The 23,871-nt window shown below is 40.0% G+C and overlaps 1 protein-coding gene across 2 annotated transcripts; it reads left to right on the forward strand.

The window, feature by feature from the left end:
• The first annotated feature begins 74 nt into the window (after positions 1–74).
• Positions 75–23,721, forward strand: LOC130144074 (protein-lysine methyltransferase METTL21E-like). 2 transcript variants are annotated; one of them, XM_056327109.1, is made up of 5 exons: positions 75–1,801; positions 7,925–8,009; positions 18,437–18,594; positions 21,105–21,222; positions 22,159–23,721. In XM_056327109.1, exons 2-5 carry the CDS (start codon positions 7,940–7,942, stop codon positions 22,581–22,583), a joined length of 771 nt encoding a protein of 256 aa, XP_056183084.1. In that variant the 5' UTR covers positions 75–1,801; positions 7,925–7,939; the 3' UTR covers positions 22,584–23,721. The 2 variants fall into 2 exon arrangements, with proteins under 2 accessions (XP_056183084.1, XP_056183085.1); XM_056327110.1 differs by lacking the exon at positions 75–1,801 and adding an exon at positions 6,367–6,482.
• The last annotated feature ends 150 nt before the right edge of the window (positions 23,722–23,871 follow it).

The raw sequence follows: 23,871 nt of genomic DNA on the forward strand, positions 1-23,871 counted from the left end.
ACTTGATACAAGTTTTCGGGTTTGAGATTTTAAAACTGAGCTAAAATGTGATGTCCGCTTGTTTGCGTTCTGAGGTGAAAGAGCTGTTAAAATCACATGCGATCTGTTGCTTCGTTAACCTTGGCATTAAATGAAATCGTGAAAACTACTTCGATTATTTCTAGGTGTTGCGAGAATGAAAGTGAGTTCATTTAGGTTTTTTATCCCGATTTCCTCATTCCCTTCACTCGGCATGTCTTGAAAGTTTTGTGCTGAAAGTAATGTTATTTACATCGTGAGACAGTGTAAGCCCTCATAAAATCTCATGGGAAATCATGCAGTACAGTAATTCCTTACATAATCTGATGTGCAATAATTGTTTGAGTGTTGTCATGCTTCTAGATTTGTAGTTACATGACCATGTCCAAAGCCAGGATTTCTTTGCAGAAGTGATGATCAGGGGTATCCACTGGTTGCAGCACTTAGGTTAATTTGTGAGAGAAACCATGTTTTAGGCTCAGAATTCTCCCCATCTCACTTGTCTCTGAATGGTTGTAGGATCTATTTCTCGCTCCTGTGGATTGAGGTAGAAAAGCACTGAATGCTGCCGGTTTTACTTGTGTTTTTGCAGTACATTTCAGTCCTCCTTGCTTTTCTTTGTCTTCTCATTTGATATTTCTACTTCATTTCTCATCGTTTCATTCTTTGAAAGGCCAGGTCCGTACAATGAAGTTTCATATGAAACATTAGCCTCCCCTAAAAGGATGAAGGGCTGAGGTGAACTGGGTGGGATTTGGCCTTTAGAGCTGCAGACAGTCTAATACTTCATGTATGGTGTTTACTAGGCAAAACAGATCCCTTTTGATATTACTCTTGTAAAAGATTATAATATTTTAAGCAAATTCTCAGTCTAGACAGTTTACAGCAGCTTTTTGCAAATCACTGATTTTTGCTTTAAAAGTGTGGATGGGTCGTGGTGATTTGTTTGACAGCTGGTAAACGTAGAAAAGCTCCTGTTAATTTTTTCTGCCAAGTGTAGGAAAGTAGAGAGACCTTCAGTTCTCTGCAGGGCTTGATTAGTATTTTTGTACAATAGTTATTATTTTTGAGTGGCGCCTAGAAACCCCAGTTGAAGTTTAATTTTGCTAAAAGCTGTTTTAAGAGGCAGTTCCTGTCCTGGATTGGTTATAGTCTAAATAAGAGAAGTCTTGGAGATACCTGTATTTGTTCCCATGCAGTGAGTGTTTGCAATCTGTTGGGCGAATGTGCATCTTGTATATACAAAAGAGAAGAATTGTGTATTTATGCACGTTGACAGCTGTCTCATGGGGTAAAGTGAGGTAGGATTTTGGGTGTTAGGTAGCTTGTTACAGTTCTGCATTCCAATGTGCGCACACGTTTATATAGCCGTGCCACAGATGCATCCCTGTCCCTTTGTAATTTGCCCTCTGTGCTTGGAAGACCCCTTTGACGGATGGGGTTTTGCTCTTCAGTTATGTTTTAGTAACAGTGAGTGGTTACTAGCACTCTGTCACTACCTTATTCTTGTAAAAAGTACTCAAAAGTTGGTTATGTGGCAGGTTGGAGTGCCCTTGACTGGGTGGTGCCTACGGCTGTTACAAAATCTGCTCCCTTACGTAAGTGTGTGGTGCCCGCTTCATGTTCATGCTGCAGCTGTCGAGATTTATTACTGCTGCTGGTGTGGGGATATTGTCAGTGTGTGACATGCTACAGAGCACAATTCTGCCTGGGAGAGAATAGACGGGGCAGATAAGGACTTTTCTGTTGGAGTTCAGTCTTTGGAAAGCTGCAAGAGATTCGGGTAATGTTGGCTGAAATGCAGTGGGTGCCAGTGCTGTTCCACTTGTCTGTGTCTTTTACTCTAAATTGCTTTATCATTTACTTTAAACAGCATTACTGGGCAACTGAGCTGTTGTGCGCTGTGTAGTTGCTTGTAGTACTCCTGAATTTGTATGTTAAAGTCAGGCAGGTTGTTGTGTAGCTCAGTATACCTCAAAGGATATTTTTAGAATGGAAAAAAACAGAAGTACAGGATCACAAAACACAAAGGTTTTCCCTTATAGGATGATTTTATAGTGCAATGTTGCTTGTGCTTTGGAATGCAAAGGGAATGATTATTAACCTGTTATTTTTATCTTCTAATGGGAAGAAAAATTGTCTTTTTATATACTTCTGAGGTAGATGACAAGCAGATGGGGGTTTGTGACATTTACTGCTTACTGTCCCAGTAGTTTCTAATTATACTTGTTATTCTGAAGATGCTTACGAAGACTTTGAATCCCGTTGAATTTCTTTTCTGTGCCTGTCCTAGTTTTGGCTGGGATAGAGTTAATTTTCTTCCTACTAGCTGCTACAGTGCTATATTTTGCATTTAGGATGAGAATAATGTTGATAACACACTGACGTTTTCAGTGGTTGCCAAGCAGTGTTTACACTAAGTAAATGACTTTTCAGCTTCTCGTGCCCTGCCCATGAGGAGGCTGGAGGGGCACAAGGAGTTGGGAGGGGACGCAGCCAGGACAGCTGGCCCCAACTGGCGAAGGGGATACTCCAAACCGTATGGCATCGTGCTTAGCATATAAACTGGGGGGGAAAGCTGGCTGGGGGTTGCTGCTCGGGGACTGGCTGGGCATCCGTCAGTAAGTGGTGAGCAATTGCATTGTGCCTTGTTTGTTTTGTATATTCTAACTCTTTTATCATTATTATTATCATTACTATTATTTTTTCCTTTTCTTTCCCATTAAACTGTCTCTGTCTCAACCCATGAATTTTCTCACTTTTACTTGTCTGTTTCTTTATTTATACTCCCACAGGAGTATAAGGCTTTAGTGGGCACGGGCGCACAGTGTGCCCTAATGCCATCAAACCCCATCTGTATTTCTAGAGTGATGGGGGGATCCCGACAGCTAACTGTATTGGAGGCTGAAATAAGCCTGACTGGGAACAACTGGCAAAAGCTCCCCGTTGTGACTGGCCCAGAGGCTCTGCGCATCCTTGGCACGGGCTGCCTCAGGAGAGGGTATTTCAAGGACCCACGAGGGTACCGGTGGCTTTTGGTATAGCTGCCTTGGAGACAGGGGGAATTAAACAGCTGCCTACCTTGCCCAGTCTCTGGGGAGGACCCTTCTGTTGTGGGGTTGCTGAGGGTCAAAGAACATCAGGTGGCAGTCACTGCCACAGCAGTGCACCAGCGGCGATACTGCACCAGCCGAGCCTCTGGCAGAAAGCACCAGGGGAGACTCAAGGTTGACGCTCGGGGGCTGGGATTTAGGGATACAGAGGACCCGAGGCCTGCTGTGCTGGAAAACATACTGTCAGCATAAGAAGGGGTTTGAGCTGCTTTCACATGTGGTTGGTACTGAAGCCCAGCTCCTCCTGGCACCCCGACAGCTGGTGCTGGGCTGGATGTTCAAAGAGCTGGGACAGTCCCCTCTACACATCATGCAGCTGATGGTACATGGAGTAACTGGGTCACACTGATCACACAACAGGCTTGAATAGGAAACCCCAGTCACCCAGGAATCTTTGAAGTGATAATGGATGGGCCAGAAGGCAAAGATTTTGGAATAGCACCAGAGGAGGAGGTCATATGTGCTGAAGAGACCCCACTGTATAATGAACTACCAGAAAACGAGAAGCAACATGCCCTGTTCTCTGATGGGCCTTGTCATATTGTGGGAAAGCATCAGAGGTGAAAGGTGGCTGTATGGAGTCGTATATGACCTGCTGAAGAAGGTGGTGAATCAAGTTAGTTTGCAGAGGTGAAAGCCATTCAGCTTGCTTTAGACATTGCTGGATGAGAAACGTGGCCAGTGCTCTGTGTCTGCACTGACTCGTAGATGGTGGTAAATGCCCTGTGGGGGTGGTTGCAGTGATGGAAGCAGAGCCACCAGCAGCGCAGAGGCAAACCCATCTGGGCTGCCACATTGTGGCAGGATCCTGCTGCTCAGGTAGAGAACCTTGTGACGTATGAAGGCATGGACTCTGGTTGTGGTGCAACCAGAGACGCTTTATTGTACAGAGAAGCTTGTATTTATATCTCTGAGCCTGGATAGACATTCCAGCTGTATGTACCACCAGGCTCCGGGCAGAAACCATTCATCCAGTTACATAGTTATATATCACTACAAGCATGCAGACACCTATTTGCTACTAGATAACCATGTTTGTCTTTCTTACTCTCCTTCACAATACCCAGCTGTGCTCTTATGTCCTGCCAGGTCAGACATTCTCCATCCTCCTCTCTCTTACCTCCTGTCAATAATGGTCAGATGTTCTCCATACTCCTCACACATCTCTCTTCAGACATTCTCTATCCTCTCCCACAGAACCTGGCTGTAAAAGTAGGTCATGTAGGTGCTGACGTACCCGAGGCAGGCCACTGACCATGGACAATGTAGCACAGGTTATCCATGAATGTGAAACGTGCCGCAATCAACAAAGCCAAGCAGTTAAGGACTCTGGTATGGAGGTTGATGGCTGAGGTATGATCACGGGGAGGCCTGGCAGCCTGGTTGTACCCCACTCGCACAGACGCACCAAGGCAAGCGCCATGTGCTTACAATGGTGGAAACAACCATGTGGTGGCTGCAAACAGACCCTGTGCCTCATGCCACCACCTGAAACACTACCCTGGCCCTTGAAAAACAAGTCTTACAGGGACATGGCACCCCAGAAGGAGTTGAGTCAGACAACAGGACTCATTTCCAAAACACCCTCATAGACACCCGGGCCCAACAGTGTGACACTGGGTGGGTGTATCACATCCCCTGTGCACCGGCCTCCGGGAAAATCAAACGGCACAACGGACTGTGAAAGACTGCTCTGAGAGCGACGGGTGGTGGGACTTTCAAACACTGGGATACACATTCAGCAAAACCGCCTGGTCAGTCAATACCAGGGGATCTGCCAGTGGAGCTGGCCCTGCCCAATCAAAACTTTTACTACTGTAGAAGGGGATAAAGTCCCTGTAGTGCACATAAAGAACACGCTGGGGGAGACAGGCTGGGTTATTCCTGCCTCAGGCAAAGGCAAATCCATTCACGTGACTGCTTTTGCTCAAGGACCTGGGTGCACCTGGTGGGTAGTGCAGGAGGATGGGGCGGTCTGATGTGCACCCCAAGATTTGATTCGGGGTGAGACTAGCCAATGATTTGAATCGTATGATGTTAACTGCTATATAATACTGTATGTCATCACTACTATTGTTGCTATAAGCCATACAAATGATATTATACTTACCCAGATTAATGAAGAATGAATTTTGATGATAGAACCAGATAAGCAACATGGTGATGGAACAAGAACTGGCTTCAGCATGCAACAATCCAACACCACACACAGTCTCTCCTGCCCTGAAGAACTAACATAACAAATGGAGCCCAAAGTCATGGATTAAATTAACCCAATGAACATTTCAGAGGAGAGGCCTGTAGGCTAAGGGAATGATATCTGTGTTAGTATATCAAAAGACAGGAAAGATGATGGTGATTGGATGGGATGTATTGGAAAGTGTGGGACCTGGTGTCCTGGTTTTGGTGGGGACAAAGTTAATTTTTTTATTAGCTGGTGCAGTGCTGTGTTTTGGATTTGGTGTGAGAACAATGCTGATGGCACACTGATGTTTTTAGCTGTTGCTGGGTGATGTTTATACCAAGTCAAGGACTTTTCAGTTTCTCAGCCCCTGCCAGCGAGAGGACTTGGAGGGGCATGGGACATTGGGAGGGGACACAGCCAGGACAGGTGACCTGAACTAGCCAAAGGGATATTCCGTACCATATGACATCATGATGAGTATATAAACTGAGGGAAGAAGAAGGAATGACGACAATGAAGACATTTGGCATTATGGCATTTGTCTTCCCAAGTAACTTTTATACGTGACGGAGCCCGGCTTCCCTGGGGATGGCTGAACACCTGCCTGCCAGTGGGAGGTGGTGAATGAATTCCTTGTTTTGCTTTGCTTGCCTGCACGGCTTTTGCTTTACCTATTAAACTGTCTTTATCTCAATCCACAAGCTTCCTCACTTTTTACTTTTCCAGTCCTCTCCCCCATCCCACTGTGGGGGAGATGCGTGAGCAGCTGTGTGGTGCTTGATTGCTGGCCAGGATTAAACTGCAACACCTGGACATGTCATAAATGATACAGAATAAGGGGTGGATACTGTCCTAGTTTCAGCGGGGATAGAGTTAATTTTCTTCCTAGTAGCTAGTACAGTGCTGTGGTTTGGGTTTAGTATGAGAATAATATTGATAGCATGCTGATGTTTTTAGTTGTTGCTAAGTAGTGTTTATAGTAAGTCAAGGACATGTCAGCTTCTCATGCCCTGCCAGTGGGAAGGCTGGAGGAACACAAGAAGTTGGGAGGGAACACAGCCAGGACAGCTGACCCAAAGGGGCTGAAGGGATATTCTGTACCATACGATGTCATGCTCAGGTTATAAACTGTGGGGGAAAGCTGGCTGGGCATCAGTCAGCAAGTGGTGAGCAATTGCATTGTGCATCACTTGCTTTGTATATTCTAATTCTCTTATTATCACTATTATGATTTTCTTCCTTTTCTGTCTCATTACAATGTCTTTATTTCAACCCACAAGTTTTCTCACTTTTACACTTCTGATTCTCTCCCCCTTCCCCCTGCGGTGAGGGGAAGGTGAATGAGTGGCTGTGTGTGGCTTAGTTGTTGGCTGGGGTTAAAGCACGACAGTGTCCCATGTAATGATGTTACTATTGCTGAGTGCATAGATGGACATAAATATAATAGCAGTATTTTCATTTTATGAGTTATGGTGATGTGTAGAAACCCCCTAAGTTATTTTTCACCTTCAAATAGGTTAATGGCTGCTGGCGTTGTGGTACTAAAGCCAAACATTAAACCTGCGTGACTTTGTAAGGTGAAGTCAAGAGGGTATGATGCAGCCCCTCTAACAAGACAGGGCTGTTTTGGTACTGTCCTCTTTCATCTGAAGTATTGCGACGAAAACCTGCCTAAGGCTTTGCGCTGTGAGGAAGTTTTCTCGAGATTCAGCATATGTTTTTACTTTGCTTGTGTCCACTGCGCTGCGCCCCCCCCCCCTTTTTTTTTTTTAATTTTTGCTAGATAGAGATACTCCATCACACATTGCCTTATTTAATTGCATCTCTATTGGGGTTTAGACATCTGAGGATTATTATCTGTATGCTGCCTGTAACCTCCTGCAAAAATCAGTAAAATTTCCATATAACAGTGCAAGAACTTTAAAAATTACCAGAGCACTGAGTTGATTTTTTTTTCTCCTGTGAACTCAGTGTTTTTCTGATTGTAAAATATCCAGAATTGGAGACTATTGGTTGTTTTTCTGCTTTTCTGCAGACAGCTGAAAATTGTATTGTCCCCTGCCATACTTTTCTATTACTTTTTTCTCCCAAGTCTACATGTTTTGTGCACATACACAGTCTATAGATCCAGCTTTTTACTTATTCTTATGTGCAACCTTTACTAATAGGTTGTTTCCTTTCCTTCCAAGCCAAATAATTCAAGCAAGAGTAGATCTTTTTGGTACAATTTTTCTTCTCTTTCACACGTTTGGTGCTACTTTTCCTTTCAATCATTTATAAGCCTACTTACGCTGATATGAACTGATTCTAATTTTAAAATTTCATAAAAGTTCTAACTGTTTATCAAAGCTCTTTTTTTTTCTTTTTTGTTTTTCTTTTAAACCTTCTTGCTTTTTTTCCCTCTGAAAGTAGAACAGTTGAGTTAGTTTTCTGTTTCTGTTTCTTTTATGGTTTTAATATTGATATTTGTACGTCTACATGTCTTTGTTATTAATAGAAGTAAATTATAGCATAATAGATGTAAAAATATTTTTGTGGTGTGTGTGTGAAATGCTGTGTGGGGAAAAAGAAATAACTTTATTCAGGCAGGCTTGTTTCTCTGTCCCAGGTTTTGTGGCATAGCATGGATTGGACATCATCACAACAGAATCATCTACAAAATGAACCAATAAGAGAATTAGAAAGACAAGAAGGTAAAATGTTTCTTCTTTCACTGTATTTTCTTGTTCCACTTAGGAATATTGCTAAGGTACATGGTGTCTTGCTGACATTGAGCTATTTTCTTATTAATTTTTCCTGAAGAATTATGTTTATGGCACTTGTACAGAAAGTACAACAGGTAGCACTGTTGTAGTTCTAGCTATGTAGGAATATACTGGCATACTATGGTCCCAGCAGTTTCCTACTGGTGCCTGGCATCTGTCCTCCAGTTATTTGCCTGCAACTCATTCCAGGGAACGAAGCTGTGACTATGAACAAACTATGCAGGAGAGGTTTGTTTGTTGGTGTCATTTAGAAAGAATGGATTATTACAAGCTTGGTTTCTGTCTAGACAGCCTCAAACCTAACCTTCAAATTCCTTCAGGGACTGATGGCAGCTTTTTTCCTTAGGCAAGTTCATGGTTGCACATCTTTCAAGATCTTAAAGCATCACAAGTAATCTCCTTTTTAGGAGTCACCAGGAGTAGACAAGGTTTTAGGGCAAGGGTGGGTGTCGTTTTGGGGTGGGGTCTAGTTATGCTCTACAGCTAAATGTGAAAGGATTTGTTTTTTTAAAATTATTTTATTTTTCATAATATTTTTGTTTAAAATCTTAGTTGAGTCATGGTCCATGTAAAGCCAGGCTTTTGGGCTTCTGCTTTTTCAAGAGAGCTTAGCATCTGGTTTTTCTTTCGTACATGTTCAGCAAGGCAAGGTGGAGCTTTGAGCATGACTGCAATACCTAAAATTAATTATTTGCTTACTGAAACTGATGTTTGTTATTTTGGTTTTTAATACTTTTTTTAAAGTATCCCAAATTGATGACCTTCTCTGGAAAACTGACATTGCACAAAAAGATGGCTGATGGGGATTGGTATAGATTGCTGTTCCACAAAGCACTGTTCAAGTGCCTTAATCTGAAGATTTTCTTTAATGCAATTCCCTTTCCTATTGTGTAATTCTGACTTGAACCAAGAGCTCAAGTTGATCCTATGCAATGAAGTATGATTGCTGGGGGAAGAAATATCTAGAAGAATAAATATTAAAGGTAGAACTACTAAAGACTGAAATATTGATTACTGTCATTATGTATTCCATAGTACTTGAGGGCTGATAGAAAGTTGCACAGGCATTTCTATGCTTCTGCAAGCTTGGGTCTCTAATATTGATATTCTCTTCATGCAGGGTTCAAGGTGGGGAGGAGTGAGTCTTCGTGTAACTTCTTTAGCTTTGGAATTATGAAAATAAATTGAATTCTGGGACATTAGGTTAATGTATGCAAAATTAGTTGGTAGGGCAAAATCTTTAGCTCAAATACAGAAATACATTCCACTTAGCTAACAGAGTAACCTGTTGATAGCAATAGCAGGTGGTTCTCTTCAATGTCTAGAAACACCAATTTAAGAGGATGAGACAAGAATGGAAACTGGGATATCCTTACAGTTTCATCTGCACCAGATTTTGGTATATTAAATTCCATGCCAGGTTCTGGAGGTGAAGGGTGCTGAACCTGCTGCACAGATACTTACCTGCTCAATTATATATTTTTATATATATAAAATACAAAATACTTACCTGAGCCTGTGTGTTCCTTGTTCTCATCCTTTCCCTCTACCACCAACCCTATTCCCAGTTCATTAACTTCACCTACCCAGTCTCTTTCTCAGGGTTCTTAATCCAGTTCAGTTTCTCTGCAAGTTCCAGTCTGAGGTCTTTCCCTTCTTAATTGGCTTGTCACAAGTTCTCCAGGTTAAAACTCCTCTTTCTTGTTCATGATTCCTATTACTACTGGTTCTCAGCTTACAGGTAGATCCTCACCCAGTCTGATCTTTCCTCTGGTGTCTTTATCCAATCAGTTCTTCATCACACCTGCATCGTTGTATGTGTCTCTTTATTTCCTCTCATGATTTCTCTTGATGAATTTAGCTTTAACTCTCCTTGGCTAAACTTTTCTGAGATCAGATTCTGCCACTTCGCATTTCTTGGGATACTAAATTACTTCACCACAGTTGCGTTATATAAATTCACCTCAGAATGATTTTATCTCTGAAACAAAAGGAGAAGAGCAAGCTTGCAAGGCACACTTGTCCTTGACACTCTGTCATCTCATTTTACTTGGCCAGGGATCAGTTTTTAATCCATAAATATCTGAGAAAATACTGACCTGGTAACCTTCACATATCTCCCGTCATTTTAGAAGGGGCACACTCCTTGTACTCAGCCTGCTTGACAGATGTCCTAATTGATGTCAATTCCTGCTGTCATTTCAAGTCTCTTGGTGGAGTCCAGAAAGGTGCCTTAAATGGGATGTAGTTGGAATGGAGGCAAGTGAGAAGCAGCCTAACCCCTGTAATTTAGAAGTTGAGATATTCAGCTGGGAAAAGGGAGTGACTTAGTGTCTCATTACTATTTCCTTGGTTACTTCTAAAGATGCTTATTTGCTCATTCCTTTCCCCACTGACACTTTTCCATTGACTTCAGAGACTTTGCTGTAAAATGTGGAAAAAATCCTAGGAGCAGAGTGTGGAGCGCAAGTCTGCCTTGTCACAACTGAGTGCGCAGTTCATAGCTGGGCTTTCCCTTGCTTCTTGTCCTTCTAGCATGATTCTTGTAATCCTGGTTTCCTGGTGGCCCACCTCTGGTGGTGATGGAGGGAAGGGGAAGCAGCTGGTTCTGTAGGGTGGCTGGAACACACCCCTCAGGTGGGTGAGTTGTGAATTTGAATCCTTCTGAGGAAGGTCCAGCAGTCAGTTCCTCCATTTTTTTGAGCACTTAAACTGCTGAAGCATTCTTTATATAGTGGACTTTGCAATTAACAGTGCTGGTTAAAAAATGAGCCTATTTATGCTATATATAAATGACACTTTTGCTGTATCTTCCCACCACCTCCTTTCTTCATTTCATCTTCATCTTTTTTGTCTCTTAGCTTTGAATTATGCTTCTATGTTTAAGAAAACCAAAACAACCAAACAACCTCTTCCATTAATTCTCATCTCAAAAGCATTAAAAAAAACCCAGACTCCTGGAAGTCACACCATTAGTTACCTACTGTTTTTTTTTCTTCACTGCAAGATTGACTGAAACATCAGGAGTCAAATTCTACTCCTCTTAGGCAACAAGCAGTCTCCAAACAAAAAAAGGCTAAAAGAGGTAGTGTGGAATAAGACTTGAGTACAACCCAATTAAGGAGTGACTAGAGCTAAAGTACACAATTCACAGCAAATCAGAATAGTCTAAAAGCATCTCTTCTTTGAAGTTGCCTCTTGGCTATTGTAACATACCTCTGAGCTCTTTTGTTTGAAAGTGGCAGCATTCAAATACTATAGTAAAAATCAGGTGTACTAATTTGAATTAACATTTCTTTGTTCCTTTTCTATTCCTCCGACAAGACCCACTTTTGCTGAAGACATTACTAAACTCAAATGGAAACTTCCTGTGTATGGATAGAACAGAAGTTAGAGGCAACACTCAGATAATCAAATCAGATGTTAACTCTGTAGAGAAGTCTGTAATACATTCTTACCCCTCAGCCATGTGCCTGTCTTTCCTGTTTTCACATCTTTCCCCTCTGTAGTCGCTGCATTTCAACAATAAATTAAATATTTCTCAACTGCTACAGGAGAAAGGTGGTATGTTTTCATGGATTGGTGTTGTTAGGTTACTTTCAGGTCCTTTCCTCAAAGAATCATTTTAGAAATCCAGAGTTATTGGTAGGGGAATGTTGTTGAGTCCCTTCTGTTCCACTGGCTGTGGTACCTGGCATGTTCTGGCGTGTCATTACAAGGAAGTAAGAGCTTTCAATGGCACAAAGCCATCTTGACCGGGCAAGGTAAGAGATGTGAAAGATTAGACTAGACAATGACTTACAGTGTCTAAATTACTCATACAGAGCCTGCCTATCCATCAGGAAATTGGCTGTCGGCCTTTTATAATGTACATTAGACCACCTAATTTAAGAACATAGTCTACTTTTTGTGGTCAAAGGGAAGTAATTTAGTTATCTTTAGAGATCAAATAGCTGCTGAGCCTAGACCTGAAGATGTTTTCAATGACAGACAAACATGATGAAGTAACAAGGGAAGTACTTGTCATATTTGAATTCATTATGTGTTCATGAGATTAGCTGAATATGGTTCTCTGTTTTCAGCCTTCTAATGATTTTGGATGACCTGTGTTTTGGATAGGGCTGGGATATGAGTGGTGTGCATTGCAAATTGAAAATGTGTCTCTCATGCCTGGGTAAATACATAGGCTGGATACCGTGAGCATACCCCTCTCCTCCTCTTCCCTTCTCGTGCTCTGAGCTAAATGCATCTTGTCTCTTGGCTGAGAAGAGGCTGCCTGTGGGTGGCAGTTTTGTATTTCTGCATTTCAAAGTATAAAGTTTCAAGCATTATATTACTCTGACATAGCATCTCAGATTAATCAATATAATACACCTCATCATTGCCATCACTTCAGCAGGTTCCTTGTAGTGGATGTACTGGAATGCCTACTCTCAGGTTACATGATCATTTCCTGCTTTGTAGGTAGGGATGAAGTAAGGCAAAATTAACTGTGTAGTTTAGATAAGTACTGGAACAGTGCTTTGCTTTATATTCTTAGAAAGGTGTAGGTTACATCTGACGTCTGGGAAGTCAAGGACATGATTAGGTTTCCTTCCTAACCTGTTCCTTTAAGGGTCCTTGGCTGTAATGTAATGGAATGGGATGGAAGTGGAATAAAATGAAGATACTAAAGTGATATCGGTTTGGGGACCATTCTGTGAATCAGGATTGTGTATGTTTCTATGGAGCCATCTGTAATGCTTGCAAGGCCAGGGCTCTGACCCTAAGTCAGTAGCTCAGCAAAAATCATCTCTCCAGAGTCCCTTAGAGCTGGGTCCTAATGTAGATTTGGGGTAAAATTCTTCTGAGCCATTGAAATACCCAGATGGATTCACAGGGCTGCCTTCTGATTATTCCTATCAGTGTAGTAATGTAACTCTTCTTCAGTCACCTCTTATAGTTACAGAACAGTTTGCAGATAAGTTCCCTTACTGACCTTTCTGCAGGTATCTTCCTGATGTGGGGATACATAGATAGCTTTCATATGTATATATATGTAATATATATGATATATATTGTGTATGTATTATATGTATAAAATACATCTTGAATCTTTACTTTGGATAACTCCAGTTCCGTGTGTCCTGAGTGGGGAGACCTGAAGAGTCCTGGCAATCATGAATTCTTGGAACTTTCACTCATGAATTACTCAATTAGTAACGTCAGCACAGATAGTCCTCCTGTGCTCATCAAACTCAGAGGCAATTTCTGAGAAGCCTTAGAGGAACCGTGTATGTCTTTACAGTAGTTGATACATCGTTCTTAAAATATTTGTAAGTACAAGTCTAAATGGTAAATTTTAAACCTAAATTCCACAGGAGAGAGTATACTGCTTCTGAAGAAGGGAGGATTTGTTGCTGGAGGGCTGAACTTTGTCAGGTCAACATCATGATGAAGGCTTGGGTTTCATTCCTTTTGCCAGTTGGAGGAGATCCATCAAAGCATGAGAGAAGCAGAAGACATCTGGGTCTTATTTCCTTATCACCTTGGGCTGTGACACCATTTGACCTCAAGAGATAAAGCAGGGTCGGGCTAGCACTTGAAAGAGACTAATAATGCATTTTTTTCCTCCTGTAGGTTGTTTTGATGAATCATTGGGGAAAATTTGTTTCTGAATTAATGCTGTCCTAATCCATTAGGAAAGTACTTTGGAGGATGTTTTATTAATCTGTGTGCTATTTGTGAATGAGTTTGAAAATAGAGATATTCACTGCTAATATATTCTTCATAGCTTTCATGTGGAAAGGTAATTTTACTTTCTTTTTTAGACAGATTTTAATTCAAGTACCTGGACAGTGGTATCTATTATTGTTTAATATATAATTTTAATTCAGCTTCCTTGTCTCTTGCTGCTTTTCCTGCTTTTTAAGTGCTGTTTAACAATGCCTGTCTCTGTTCAATTTTTATTCAGCGGAGAATGCATTAACGTAGGCAGTATCATTAGTTATGCAGTGAGAAATTTAACATATGCCATTAACTGATGGAAGATACCTGACTGAGTTTTAAGGTTACCATTTCCTGATGGAGCTGTATACTCCCAAGCATGATTTTATGTGACAATTGGTGTAAGAGAACAGCTGATCATGTAGCATGTTTCTAAACAGGTACTATTTCTACTCATTCTAAGCAAAAAGCATGCAGATAAAGATAGCCTAAACCCTAAGGTCTATTAGTGTGATTTGCTTCGTCATTAAAGACGCTGCAGTTTGCAACCCCTTCCATTCTGACCTGGTCTATCTCCTTGTATTTTCCTTCTGCCTTCCCTTCCCACTTGAAGGCCGTCTCCAACTCTGTTTCAGCAGAACTCACGTCCTTTTCTTTCTTTAGTTTTTGTTCTAATATAAAGCACTTCATTTGACATTTGAATGTGTCAGCAAAATCCTCTGGTTCCCTACACAAGATTTTGCAGCTTGACACACGTTTCTCTAACTAACCTGCCACTGACTTCACAACTCCAGTCTTCCAAATGATTTAGTATGTCTCTTTGGAAAACTATGTTCACATTTCAGTTGTAAGAACGATGATTGCTTTGCCTTTGAGAATGATGTTTATGATTTTTTTCATAATGATGTAGTTGATATAGTGCAAGATGTGTCAGCTGTATATGACTTTTCTCCCTCAGCTCGATATTAATTTAAAACCAAGGGAGTTCCAAGAACAGGCTCAGAAGATGTTAGAATTTCAAGATAAACAATACTTTACCCAAAATATTTCAAAGAATGCTGTAAGCAATTAACCTATTAGGCAGAAAGTCTTAAGAAACTTAAAGACAATCAAATTCTATTTCAAGAGGAATTTGGGCATCAAGAGATGGGAACTTCTTTGTGAACACAAGTTCAAGACCAAAGCAACACTATCTGTTTCACTAACAAAAGTATCTCAATTTCTATATGCTACCTGAACAGGATTGAACTGTCTCATCTTTATGTAGCATCTTCTAGCACCTGAAACTCAGTGGTTTCTGTGTATACATGCTCGTGCAAAAAGATGAATAGGCTGAAGAAAGTCATTCTATGTATATACCACTTCCATGCCTTTCCAAGTCACAGAAGAGGAGTGAGGCCAACCTGCCTGGTCAAACTCAGGCAAATGAAGAAGCGAGGAATCAGTCCTAGCTGACTCTTTTAAGTTCTGACACTTTAGTATGGATGCTTGAGTAGTATTGCTGGAAAGGCCCATTATCCACTTCCATTCTTACAAGAATTGAGAGCCAGATCAGTCAAGTCTCCTTTACTCTTCTCTGACCCTATTCTACTGATGGGTTGGCTCTTGTTGTCTTAAAATGTCATTAAAATCCATTCATTCAGTCATAATTCCAAGTCTTTTTCTTCCTGAACAAGAGAATATGGACTAACACAGAGATAAATGCTTGCAGAAGAATAACTTCCTACCAGCTTTTTGCATCTGTTAGCAAGAAACTAGTTTGATTGAAGTACCAGAAGAACTTTCTCAACATTTGGATGTATTAAAAGACTTAATCTCATTTGGATTTTGCTTAGCCTGATAACAATTTTCTTGTTGCTTGAAAGATTTCCCACTAGTTCGTTATTCTTCTGTTCTGACTGCTCTGAAGGCAGTTACAGAAAAATTAGCTTTTTTCCTTTTGTGCAGTCCCACAAGTTTAGTTATTTTGGAAGATATAAAGCAGAAAATAGAAGAGTGCCTTTTGCAATATGAAGGGAAACTCGTATGTAAGCAAGCAAATCTGACTAAAAGTCTTCACTCCTTATTTTGTCAGCACTCTTTGTCAGAATCATTAGCATCTTGGTACTGATTACGTTTTTCATTAGGGTTTTGAAACCTGTCTACCATATGATGTCTCTAATGAAACATGTACTCTTTTTGATTCTCCACAATAGTAAGATCTTCTAAAGGGGAAGTCAAAATATAAAAAATATGTAAACTTCTCCAGATATCCCTTTGGTAATCCTCCAGGTGGGTTAAGATGGCCAAAGGCGTTATTAATCAGATTTGGGATTCTTCTTTCAGGGTTGTGGACAGTTTAGCTCAGAGAGGGAGCAGTGGCCTACAAACCCTGTTAGTATAGGTGCTCTGCGAGCCTGAAGTAGTAAGATTGCTGATAATGTAGGGAATAGGTGGGAAATGTTTATTGAGCACTAGAGGGGTAGCTGTAGTACTGCTAAAGTTTTATAGGTATTCTGGCAGAAGCTTTGTAAGTTAAGACTTCATAAGTTATGGCTTCTTGACAAAATTGGATCCAAAACAGATGTCAAGGGAGAAACAATCAAGAAAAATGGTTGTAATTGGGAGGTAATAGAAGGAATAGCTTTTTCCTTCCACAGCTAGTAGTGATCACAGAACAAGATCAGACTGCTCCAAGCAATCAGAGAAGATTAAAAGCAGGCTATATCTGGTATGCCTGGAAACAAAATGATATATTAAATACACTTATGATATGTGTAGTAAGACAGCATCATATTAATTCTTTCATAAGGAAAGATTAATTTTGCCCTGGAGCAGCGTATCTCTGGCACTTAACTTATGTTTGTGCAGAGTTCCCTGATTGCAGGCACCATGCATGTGTTTTCTCTCAGCTTAACATTAGAGACTTGCAAAAAGATGTAACTGGCTGAAACATGCTATTTATTTTCTAACATCTTAAAAAAAAGTAGTTTCAATATTGACTATTTTATTTAAGTTACCTTTATAAAATTACACTGTTTATGTTTTTTCCAGTAGTATATGCATTACGTTATTTTTGCTGTATACCATGATTAAGGTCATCCCCCCACACCCAATACATTTTTGGAGAATGCTGTAGGTTAGTTAGTTGGGGTTTTTGTTTGTTTGTTTAGCATTTTGATTCTGTCTTATTGTCAACATACTAAGATTGCGCATGAACATTTTTGCTTTTTCTTCCTTGTTTGTTGCTATTCTCTAGTTTCCTCTGATGCTGAGAGTAAGTTGAGTTACAAGCTTAAAGCACTGGCTAATGGGCCTGAGCATCTTCCTGATGTGTTTTTGTTTAGTATCATCTCTTCCTTTGTTCACACTTGCTTTTGTTCCTTGGTCCTTCTATGACAACGAAGGGGGAGAGACATCCCAATAGCTTATGGGCCTAAAAATACTGAGACATATGGCAGAGCAAATGACAACACTTGAGGCCATCATGTCCTGTGACTGCAGTGATTTGAGTGTGAAGGTGAAGAATCTTTCCTAGACCAATGTGTTTTATGCTGATGAAAATGTAAATGTTTTCATTTTTAATAACCATTGGGCCTGCTGGTTTTATGCAGATCCCAATCTTGATAGCTGTGATTTTGATGGCAACTGCAGGCTTCATACAGAAACTCTGCTTTGGATAAGGTGGTAACCCAGTTATCTTAACATCTAGCATGCTTTCTAGGAGGTATAGCTTGTAAACATGTTTTACTTTAGCTAATTTGCCAAGAGATCATAGTTGGCTGTGAAAGCAAATTTCCTGTGAAAACTTGGAATGATTCTAGACTTTGCTAAGAAAATGTTCTGGACAGCTTCACTTATAGATATGTGTATTATATATATATATATATATATATGTATATACTTGTGTGTGTGCAACATTATGGTGCAGCTTTGTGTGATGATGGCAAAACTGAAACTGGCTCGGTATTCAACTAAAAAAGAATGAATCCTCTCCTGTTAGAAGAGTTATCTGGGATTATGTTAGCTATCATAAATACCCTTTGCTTAGCAACAGGGATGACATTCAGGATATCATGCCAACTGGAAAGAATCCCCCTGACAGGGCTCTCTTGGGATGGGTGGATAAGCTTTCCTGACAACACTAGTGCTTTCACTCCTGTCTGTCATAATTTGTGTTGCTAGGATTTGTTTCACAAGTTTTGTGACGCTCATAAATGATACTGTGGCTCCTTTTGTTTACTGTCAAAAAGAACCATAAAGTGGGGAAAGTGAACAGTAAAAGGATATGGAAAATAATATAAAAATTGTGCACGTAAGACCATGAGTGTCTATACTAGGGCAGCTGTTCTTGAAGGATAAAAGAAGTTAATTTTTTTCCTTTGGATAGCTGAAATGGAAAGCAATATATGGTAACATTCCAGTTCTTTACTTTTTACGAACTTGGCTTCTTCGACAAAACAGGAAAGAAATTATTTAGCCATAAACTGAAAACTCCAATTAGAATTCAGGATACTTCCCATGTGTCATGCTAACCATTAATGGTGAGATGTAGTTTTATTCACACACACAATTCTCATACTTGCTTCCAAATCAGTTTTTCAATATAAACTGGTAGTTTCATTATCAGTCCACTCAGCCTGTTTGACCATTTATACTTTTGCTTCCAGGGGAAAAAGAAGATGAACAGATAGTTGCAGAAATCATGAGAAGGCGTTTTTTTCCTGCTCTTATAACTCATAAGGCCTGGGAAGGCTTTCACTTTGCTGGCCATGAGATAAGAATTACAGAAGCCACTGATTGTTATGGAGCAGTCGTCTGGCCATCGGTACAGTATTTATGCAGTATTGTTATTTTTTTTATTTTTGGAGTCTTCTAGCACTTTTAATTTGTTTTGCATGATAAATCTGTTGTATGTTGTAAACCCAAGGAAAACTTTCAGTGCTTCTCAGTCTCTGTTCTGCAAATCCCAAACTTGAATTTAGCCTTGTTTCATATGGATTCCTGGTTCTTAAAGCTTAAATGGTATTTCTTGTTTGTGCCCCTGTCACACAAGATGTATGATCTTGTGTCCCCTCCTCACCTACCAGTACTTTTTGATCCTATTGACCAATTGCAGCATATTTTGAAGGAAATATGGAAGTTTTGTGATGATTATATTTCTGTACATTTTATAAATACAGGCAGCTGTACAGCAGACAGATCCAGGTTGCCGAAACAGCTGTGTTATGAGCTCACAAGGTATTAGCACTCACAGAAGCTACTCAAGCTCTTAATGTGAAAAATAAAATAAAATAAATTACCTTCTAAATATGCAGACATGCGAAAAGACTGAGCTGGAGCTTTCTGTTTCTTAACCTGCCAGAAATCTAGTGGGACAGAACCATCGTCCTTGGCTCTCGATATAAGAACCATCAACATGCCCACCATACAAAGAGACTTCTTCAAGGTTTTGAAACTGTGAAATGCAGCTAACTGACTGTTTTGAAATATTCCATTGTGAAAGGAACGACTGTGGTCAGGGAGGTGCTACGATGCATCACTGACACTTGGTGCATTCAGAGAACATCCCTGAAACAGAACCATCTCCAGGAGCCCCCGTAGGAGGGAGCAGACTAAAACCCAGGAGGCTCCATTTCTGTTCCAGTGGTATCAGCCTCCCAGAATCGTACTATTTTTAAGAAGTATGGCCATAATTCAACTGAGGAGAGTTAGTGTACTCTGCTGTTTGAACTCCAAACAATTTTCCTTGTCTCAGCAGAACTGGTCAAGTCATTCATGCAGTATCTCAGTGGCTTCAGTGCAGTCTTCAAGGAAAGGTTGGCTGACTGCCAATTATTGTCAGAAAATCATGGGCTGTACTGAAAAGTATATATTTTTTCTGGAAGGGTTTAGCCAGTTTTGCTGTGGAAAGCAACCCTTCTATATGTGCCGCTTCATGTTCTCCCTTGCTGTTCCATCCAGCCGTATTTGAACTCTTCTGAAAAATGTCAGCCAGATTTGTCAAAAGGGCAAAAGCTTTAAGGAAAATAAGGTTTCTGCAAGTTTCATAAAAAGGAAGGCAGATTTCAAAGTTTCCCTAATTTAACCCACAGAAATTTTGATCCTGCCAGCCGGTTTCTACAACAGAATAGGACAAAACTCTGAGGGAAGAAATTATAGGAATATACGGAACTAACAGAAAAACTTAATATAATGTACCTTTAAATGTTAATCAAACAATCTTTAGGAACCAGGCTTTAATTAGTGTTGGTGTTTACAGACTTATTTCTGTATCAAAGCTTTGCTGATTATGAGATATGTGTAAGTTTGCATAAAAGACCCTACTCTTTTTCATCTGAATTAAGAGGTAGAAAGCAAAAGCTTTCTTTGAATTTCTAGCATGTTAACATTGGGTCAACAGTCCTCCTGTTCCTTTCCTTCTTAATCAGCCAAAAGCAAAACTGAGAGTGTGATTTTGCTGTGCCAAACTAAGCCACTAATAATTGCAATACAGATGACCATTTGGAAAGGCAAAAAGATGTGGCAACCGTAGTTGGTGTTTGTCAATGGAGAATGTATGATTATCAAAATCTGGGAAAAAAATATGGGAGTCTAACTGGAAACTATCTTTGCCAGAGAAATAAAATCTGTAATTTCTATTTCAACAGTGAACTAAAACTCACTGGTCAGTATGAGACATGGCAGAAATGCTAAAGAAGCTTCTTAATCAGTTTATAAATGCATATATGAGGAGCCTGCGGTAGAGGGCTCTTTGTGGCTTTGTTTGCTATAAAAGTTTTCTATGGGGTTACCTTGTTAAGCAACTTTAAAAAACATAAGTTAGCAACTGAAAACAAACTGAACCGGAAGAAAAGGTGTAAATCTATTGGTCCCTTATGAATCTTTATGGTAGTTAATTATTCTTAGAAATAATTAACTATCGGAAGAGTTTAACTGTGCTTGTTGTGGATTTTCTTTCACAAGCAGTCCTTATATGAAGATGTCTTTGTGAAGGACATGTTTTAACTCAATGAGAAGTAAGTGCAGTTATAAGCAGGAATTGCTGACTGGAATTTTATAGCTCATGTTATGCAGCATGACAGATTAGATAATTTAAGTTGTTCCTTCTGGCTGTAATGCTTTACAAACCTATATTGAGGCATGCTGTAGCATTTATTTTGTTAGTCTATAGAGCTCAAAGATCATAGTGAGTTGTGAACCTTTAGGGACAGTGCTTAAATGAATATTGCTCATTTGAAGCATCTTTTTGCATGCTTTTACATCACAATGCATATTTAGTGAAGGGATTTATTTAATTTATTTGTTTAGTATGTTCATGGATTCCCTCCCCTACAGGCTCTGGTTCTGTGTTATTTTTTGGAAACTAATTCTAAACAATACAATTTGGTTGACAAAAATGTGATTGAAATTGGAGCTGGAACTGGGTTGGTCTCCATAGTAGCCAGTTTACTGGGTGAGTACCTACCATTGCTCTTATGCTTTTGGAAATATCTCTCAGGTGAATACCGGAGGACAAAGGAAGTGTCTCAGTTCTTCTAAAAGGCTGTTGTTTGGAAGCTTTCAAGAGCAAGAAAAAGTAAATTCCAAAAGGCTTGTTTGGAAACCTGCTCCATTATTTTTTTCTGTAAAGCTTTGAGTGTATGTATTGATGCCGTAAAGGGGGTCCCAGTAGATGATGTTGTCATTAACAGTGTTAAACAGGAACTGAAATGAGAAACTAGTGGCCTCACAGGATATCAGTGGCAACCACATTAAGCCATGTGTAGGTATGACCAATGTATCACCTTCCATTGACCAAACAGCTCTTGGATGCCAGGTCACTTTCTTTCCACTTGTGCTCATCATTTTCTTTCAGCAACTTGATTTTTCTGCTACAGACACTGTATTTTCTTTCATGGTAGCCTGTTCTTCCTCATGAGTAATCCAGAGAAGTGACTTCTGCATTTTAACAGAATTCTAGCTTTCTGTAGTCTGAGAAAGATTTGTGGTTTTCTTTCTTTCTCCCCCCCCCCCCCCCCCTTTTTTTTTTTTCTCTGCTATGTGAAAAGGAAAGAACCAGAGGCAATGGTTAAATCTCATGCTGACTTCTTGGAGTTAATAACTAGTATTCTTCAATCCTTAGTTGCTCACTGTACTTTTAACCAATATGATATCAAGATGCATTGACTATTTAATTTCTTCCCACCCATCCCCATCTGCATTTAGATGGCAATCTGTAGAGTGGAACTACTGGGAACCAAATATTTATTTTAAGCACAGTGGCTAAGAGCCTTTGGGAGCATTTACATTATTCTGTTCCCCTCAATGAGAGCTGCCTGGTTAAATCAGTTCCTTTTTTAGTCAAGTCTTGAAATATATTTAAAGATTGTTTGTTTTCTCCTTGTCACAGGTGCACTCGTGACTGCCACTGATTTGCCAGAACTGCTGGGAAACCTTCAGTACAACATTCTCCAAAACACAAAACTGAAATGCCAGCACCAGCCTCATGTTAAGGAATTGTCTTGGGGGATTGATCTGGAAAAGAACTTTCCTAGGTCTTCCTGTCACTTTGACTACATTATGGCCGCTGATGTAGTTTACAACCATCCCTTCCTGGATGAACTCCTCCTAACTTTTGATCACTTGTGCAAAAATGACACTGTTATTCTTTGGGCTATGAGATTTAGGTTGGACAAAGAGAACAAATTTGTAGACAGATTTCAGACACTGTTTGATTTAGAGGTGATTTCTAATTACCCGAGCTTGAACATAACCTTGTATAAGGCAATGAGGAAAGGCAGGATGAAAGCCAGACCTTCCAATCTGATGGTCTGAAAGAGAGATACAGGGAGGTGACAGTTTCAGCTTGTTCTCTTTAATAATTTCCATGTTAGTAGCTGCTTGAATGATGTTTTTAGAGATAGCTAAAACAAAACACCAGATTCCTCATGCATCCCTAACAAATTCCTAAATTCAATTTGCCAATAGTTTTATACACAGAAGAAATGTATCTTTGACGTTTTCTTGATTTATATGTGCTAAGCTGACACCACTAATAACTTTCATAGCTTAGCATTATTGTTATGGGTCATGTAATGAATATTTCCAATAGCTTTCAATTGCAGCTTTGAATGGTGTCTTGTGAGATCAGCAATCAATTAAAAATTAAGACTATGATAAATCTTTGTATTTAAAAGTTGTGGTGTTAAATCTGATCTCTCATTCTCACTATCGTGTAAATCCCTCCTTTGATTAGCCTTTACAGGACATTAAATTAGCTAAAACAAACCCCCAAAACACAACAAACCCCATCTGGTAAATACACTGTCATAATAAAGGGACAGGCTATATTAATTACCTTTTGATTTAACGATTATGCTTTCTTCCCCTTCCATTTTTTTATTTAGATTCAGGGATTCTTCCACAGACGACCGCACACAGAGACAAGAGGGAGTTAAATGTTTTGTTGCTTGAACAAAGGTCTCGGGTAAGAAAAGAACAGCATATCACCAACTGCTCTTTGCAAAGGCCTTAAATTCTTGGAGGTCTGCTTCTCTAAAAATAGATGGTTATCTGGACCTCAGGGAACAACAATGGGAAAATGACAGTGGCCATCAAGAGAGGAGTTTTGCGCTGCTGGCTGGTGGTGGCAGGAGGTAGAAAACTAAATGATCCTGGCATGGTGTGGCCAAAGCCTGGGCAGGCTCAGATGTTTTTTGTTTTTGTAGTATGGGCAAACAAAATTATTTTCTCCTAGCCTCTCAGTATTGTGTGTTCCTGTTCTCTGACAGGCTTCCAAGGATGTTAATCTGACCACAGAACTTTCTTTCAGGAAGATTAATAAAATGATTCTGTGCACTCCCCATATTTTCTGATTCTGTTTGCAATCGAGTGTGAGAGACCTTCAAGTCTCTTGCAGACTAAAGAGGAAAACCCCAAAAAAGTGCTAATTTCCAGGCAGAGCTTTACTATCTCTACTGTAGCACACAATTGCTCTAGTAACTTGAGGGCTCTGGGGACTGTCAGTCTTTGTCTTTTAAGGTCCTATTTGTATTCCCTCCAGAAGTTTTTTATGTGTTATCACATTTGACAATTTTTAAATGAAGACTACCAGAACATACTA

This window comes from Falco biarmicus, chromosome 2 (genome assembly GCF_023638135.1).
Source record: "Falco biarmicus isolate bFalBia1 chromosome 2, bFalBia1.pri, whole genome shotgun sequence".
In the NCBI taxonomy this organism is placed as follows: domain Eukaryota; kingdom Metazoa; phylum Chordata; class Aves; order Falconiformes; family Falconidae; genus Falco; species Falco biarmicus.

Excerpts from the sequence above, each read along its gene's own strand:
- LOC130144074 (XM_056327109.1), top strand. The coding sequence starts at position 7,940 with ATGGATTGGACATCATCACAACAGAATCATCTACAAAATGAACCAATA. Across the intron at positions 8,010-18,436 it reads AGAATTAGAAAGACAAGAAG|GGGAAAAAGAAGATGAACAG; the intron begins GTAAAATGTTTC and ends TTTTGCTTCCAG. Across the intron at positions 18,595-21,104 it reads GAGCAGTCGTCTGGCCATCG|GCTCTGGTTCTGTGTTATTT; the intron begins GTACAGTATTTA and ends CCTCCCCTACAG.